This window comes from Elaeis guineensis, chromosome 1, assembly GCF_000442705.2.
Source record: "Elaeis guineensis isolate ETL-2024a chromosome 1, EG11, whole genome shotgun sequence".
In the NCBI taxonomy this organism is placed as follows: Eukaryota; Viridiplantae; Streptophyta; class Magnoliopsida; order Arecales; family Arecaceae; genus Elaeis; species Elaeis guineensis.
This window is the reverse complement of record NC_025993.2, coordinates 146,061,395-146,065,767: the sequence shown is the minus strand read 5'-3', so window position 1 is coordinate 146,065,767 and position 4,373 is coordinate 146,061,395. Positions and strand designations below refer to the sequence as shown.

Sequence of the window (4,373 nt, the reverse complement as noted above, 5' to 3'; positions counted from 1 at the left end):
GAAAGCGGGCTTGGGTCAAGATTTCAGCCCCTAAGATTCAATTAGATCTGAAACTTAGGAAGCTTGCAATCTTGAGGTCATGCTAGAAATTGACTTCTTTTAGAAAATGAAAAGGGTCATAAATGATAGCCTGGCCCAATAAATGTTCATAGCTGGGCCAGCTTCTGTCATGAATGATAGCCTCAAATCAGTCCTAAGCCGAACCCAATCCATTGCCTCCTAGTGGGAACTCTTGTTCTTTTGAAAAGCTATTCTTGTGGTAACAATTAAAAGGAAAAGAAAAAAAGCTATTTGGTCCTTCTATAAATTGACTTCTGAAGGCAATTCCATTCAACAATAGCAAATTGGACCTATAACATTATAGACTACAAAATCATTAAAAGTAAGAAATCAAGCAAATATGCTCTCCAGAGCTTCACCAGCAAGTTGGTCATCTGGGCTACACTTCATTATATACAGTTTATCAAAGGCCTTTCTGGTGGACAAAAGACCTATTATAGCACCCTCAAGTCCTCTTGGAGGTCCTCCCTTGCTTCTGACCTTGGCAAAATATAAGTGTCCAGAACACAACCAATGTGATAAAACTTAAATACCAACGAAATTTATTTTGTATAACAATAATAAGAAAAAATTAAGATGATCAGATTAAATAGGACATCCTTTTAGTGTTCTTGTGCTATAGGAAGTTCTTGGCATACTTAAGGGGCCGCCATGCCTTCCGATCTCCAATACTTGGCTTTCTCGAACCCGTTGACAAAGTATTGATAATCGTCGATCGTCCGATCGATTTCTTCTTCAGTGTTCATCACGAAGGGACCAAGCTGAGCCACAGGCTCACCCAAAGGTTCACCTCCAATGAGCAGAAACCTAAGGGGCTTGGAGGACCTGTTCCACACTTCCAGCCCATCACCTTGGCCCAGAAGGAGAATGTGGTGCGGCCCAACTGGACCATTTTTTTCAGAACAAAACACTCCTTCCCCTTCTAGGACGTAGACAAATGAATTCCATGTTGGTGGAATGGGTTGGCGAAGATGCGCTGATTGCCTGAGCTTGAAATCCAAATACATGGTTGGTGTTCGAGTATAAACTGGAGATTGGACTCCCATGGACTCGCCCGCTATGACTCGGACCTCGATGCCATTTTTAGCAGTAGAAGCTATGTTATTGCTTTGTATTTCTTGATATCTTGGCTCAATCCTGCAATAAAAAAAGGAATTAAGATTGCATAAGATTTAAATATTCGTTGGATTATAAGTTTTAGTATAGCAAGCACCTAATATCCCATTTCATTAATTAATGAAATGTGCGATGGTCATTAACCATTTTGCTCAGAAGAAAAAAAAATCTACTGGAACGTAATGTCAATGATTAAGAACTTGGTGCAAATCCCGAAAAAATGAAATGAAAGACTGATTGTTGTTTTATTTGCTTCTATTTAGGAGTAGCAGTATGGATCCTAACATATCCCAAAATTTTTAGTAGACTCAACCAACCGGGACAACAAAAATCTAGAAAGTGTTTCTATTTTTGGTATAATAAAAATTTAGACTATTTCTCGATTTGTGCATGTCATCCTTGCATACTAATTTTCTCTGTATTATTCCAATTTTATCGGATGTTTTTGAGGAGACAATCTAGAAGGTATAACCACCTCAATTATTGGTCTGGCCCGATCTAAGCTAAAACCATGGCATAAAAAGATATGGATCAATCATCCAAGTCCAAATCCTAATGCCAAAACCAAACCGACGTAAAAAATTGACTCGATCCACTTACACCATCGAAAGCAAACCGACAACACGCAATCGAGGTAATTCACATAGGGCTACAAAAGTTGCAGCCCTGGAGGGAAAGGTGGACACAACCACCACAACATTATCAATGCCTGAATAATTACTCGGAGTCTTCCAAGTTACCCCACCGGGTGGGCTTGAAATTGCCCTCCAAGCACGCATGCATCCTTGTCCATAGATTCAAGTTCCAGGAAACCTCGGGGTTTCATATTCCAGTGTGCGAATAAAAGTATCTGAGAAAGCGACACTTCATGATAATAGCAATAGTCGTGTGCATGATGATATTATTATCTACTATTAAAGGTGCATTTAGTTACACTCACATTTTGTTCTTAGAGGAGAGATTGACCCATAGTTGCAGGCCCTTGGAGATCCCCTGCCCTGCCGGCATCTCGGAGTGCACGATCCCCCTACCGGCGGTCATCCACTGCAGGTCGCCGGCCATTATCGTCCCCTTATGACCCTCAAAATCTTCATGTGTGACTGCTCCCTGAGAATTGAATCACATAGAGGCTTTGTTAATTTAACATCATGGCTTGGCTTCATATCTATGCTCCTAAAAATTAGCAAAGCCTTTGTTGGCGGCTAAGCAAGAGGTGCAGGTTGATGGACCAACAACATTTGGTGGGGCTCAAGCATGGGTGTACACCTAATTGTTGGTGGCCCACTCTATAAATATAGGACATCATTGTCCCACGTCTAAAGCAGTCACAAGAGAGATTTCACAAGGCAGAAGGCATGATGTTTACCTCTAGCATGTAGGTGACAGTTTCAAAACCTGAGGTTGGACACAAGAAAGAGACTACAATAATTAGAACAAAGACATCTCAACGGTTCCAGGAATGCAAGTAAATCCTCAAATCTATACCTCGGTGTGGATGATCAGGAAATCCAGCAGGAGCAGCAACTACAATACATTAGAAGAAACAAAATAACCCATGGTCAGATAAATAACAGAACAATGTCAGATCCTCAATCAACAAACTGAAAATTAGCATCGAATTAGATTTAAATGAGATTAGAAACCAAAAGCCACCTGAGAACTCATCCAGAACAAGGAAAGGATCGAAGTACTTCAGCTCGAACCTGGTAACACCAGAAATCCATTAAGCCGGAACAAAATAACCAATTTCGAAATATTGGAAGGAGATTGATATGATAGAAAGTTTCAAAGAGATTTGATGTTCACCTTCCAATGCTTCTTCTGACGACGGCGCCATCGCCTTCATGCTGAGGTCTTGCTTGAAATTTCCTGACCACTTGGCGAGGCTTTTGGAGAACAGGCGACATCTCTGTTTCTGCCATTACTCTCCTCTGTTCCCGTAGAGATTGGGGACCAACAAAATGTTGAATGGTTTTGGATGGAGAGGAAGAGCTTTGTTTGTATGGCCTGGTTGGTTCTTTTTGTTGGGGAGAAGGAGATGGAGCCAAATGGGTTGGGGAGATGGAGAGAGAAGGGGAAGTGGGGCCTTTTATAGGGGGGCAACTTGGGATCTCCCCCATTGGAGCGTGGCGTTTGTGGAGGTTTCGTTATGGGAGACTCGCCTTTTCGGTCAAAGAGACAAAGCCTTGGCCAGGTAATGTTGCTTTGATTCTCGGCTATGGAAGAACCAACGCCGAGCCCCCATTGGTTGTCGTCATGCCGATGTTATGCTGATGTATGTTTTTTTTTAAAAAAAAAACAAAACAAAACTGGGTTAGCTTTGTAAGAACTTGACCAAGGCTCCCTCCATTCTCGGCTAACACGAGTTGACTCAATTGGCTTGCTCTTGATCTAAGAAATTAAATATATAGTGATGCGCTATATCATGTAGCTAGATTTTTGTGCGAGTCATGTGCAGATAATTTAGACCATAAAATTTATCATCTATGAACTATCTATAATTACCCATATAAAAATGTTACAATTTTACTTGTTTTAATGTATCCGAAATGGACATTAATTGGTTAATTCACAGAGATTATATTAAAAAAAAATGAAAATGCTTATGGTCTTAATGATTAATTGGAAACATATTTTCCACTCAATTAGAAAGATTTTATGATATTTTTATTATCTTTTTATCCTACGTTCATAATTAATAATCATGAACTTCTTCCAATAAAATAATTTTTTTTTTGTAAAATAAGAATTAGAAGAAATGAAAGATTATCTAATGTTTTTATCGTTAATAAAGACAATAATAAACGACAGGACATTAAAATGTAGGGAACCAAGTACAACTAAACTATCTTAACCGCTTGAGATGATTCTTCTGGACGTATCGAAGAGGGACACTAAAGGGACCATCATTCAAGCAGCCTAAAGAATGAAGGAATTCAGTCAAAGTCATGATGACGCATAGTGACGGTCACTAAAAAAAATCCTCAAAGATATGTGATCATGTTTTTATTGCACATAAATTGTTTAATTAGAATTTTCTTTTTCTTTTTTTTTTTTTTTGTGGATCTCGTGAATTAACCCAAGTGGTGCAGACTTAATGTTGGACCTCTTAAGTCGTAGACAATCATCCAATAGAACCATCAATGTTTGCCACAGCAGACCACATGTTCCTTAAATCATGTGTCCCCTATTTAACC

At 39.4% G+C, this 4,373-nt stretch overlaps 1 protein-coding gene and 1 pseudogene across 1 annotated transcript; both read right to left on the bottom strand.

Annotated features, from left to right (window-relative positions):
- Positions 1–576: 576 nt before the first annotated feature.
- Positions 577–3,311, bottom strand: LOC105038940 (pirin-like protein). The gene is made up of 6 exons (XM_010914872.4): positions 2,983–3,311; positions 2,830–2,879; positions 2,662–2,700; positions 2,543–2,571; positions 2,117–2,283; positions 577–1,197 (listed from the first exon to the last, which is right to left on the bottom strand). The coding sequence occupies exons 1-6, from the start codon at positions 3,294–3,296 to the stop codon at positions 699–701; spliced, it is 1,098 nt and encodes a 365-aa protein (XP_010913174.3). The 5' UTR covers positions 3,297–3,311; the 3' UTR covers positions 577–698.
- LOC114913936 (U6 spliceosomal RNA) lies at positions 1,538–1,631 on the bottom strand (annotated as a pseudogene).
- Positions 3,312–4,373: the final 1,062 nt, after the last annotated feature.

Excerpts from the sequence above, each read along its gene's own strand:
- LOC105038940 (XM_010914872.4), bottom strand. The coding sequence starts at position 3,296 with ATGGGGGAGATCCCAAGTTGCCCCCCTATAAAAGGCCCCACTTCCCCT. Across the intron at positions 2,880-2,982 it reads GTCAGAAGAAGCATTGGAAG|GTTCGAGCTGAAGTACTTCG; the intron begins GTGAACATCAAA and ends TGGTGTTACCAG. Across the intron at positions 2,701-2,829 it reads TGTTCTGGATGAGTTCTCAG|TTGCTGCTCCTGCTGGATTT; the intron begins GTGGCTTTTGGT and ends AATGTATTGTAG.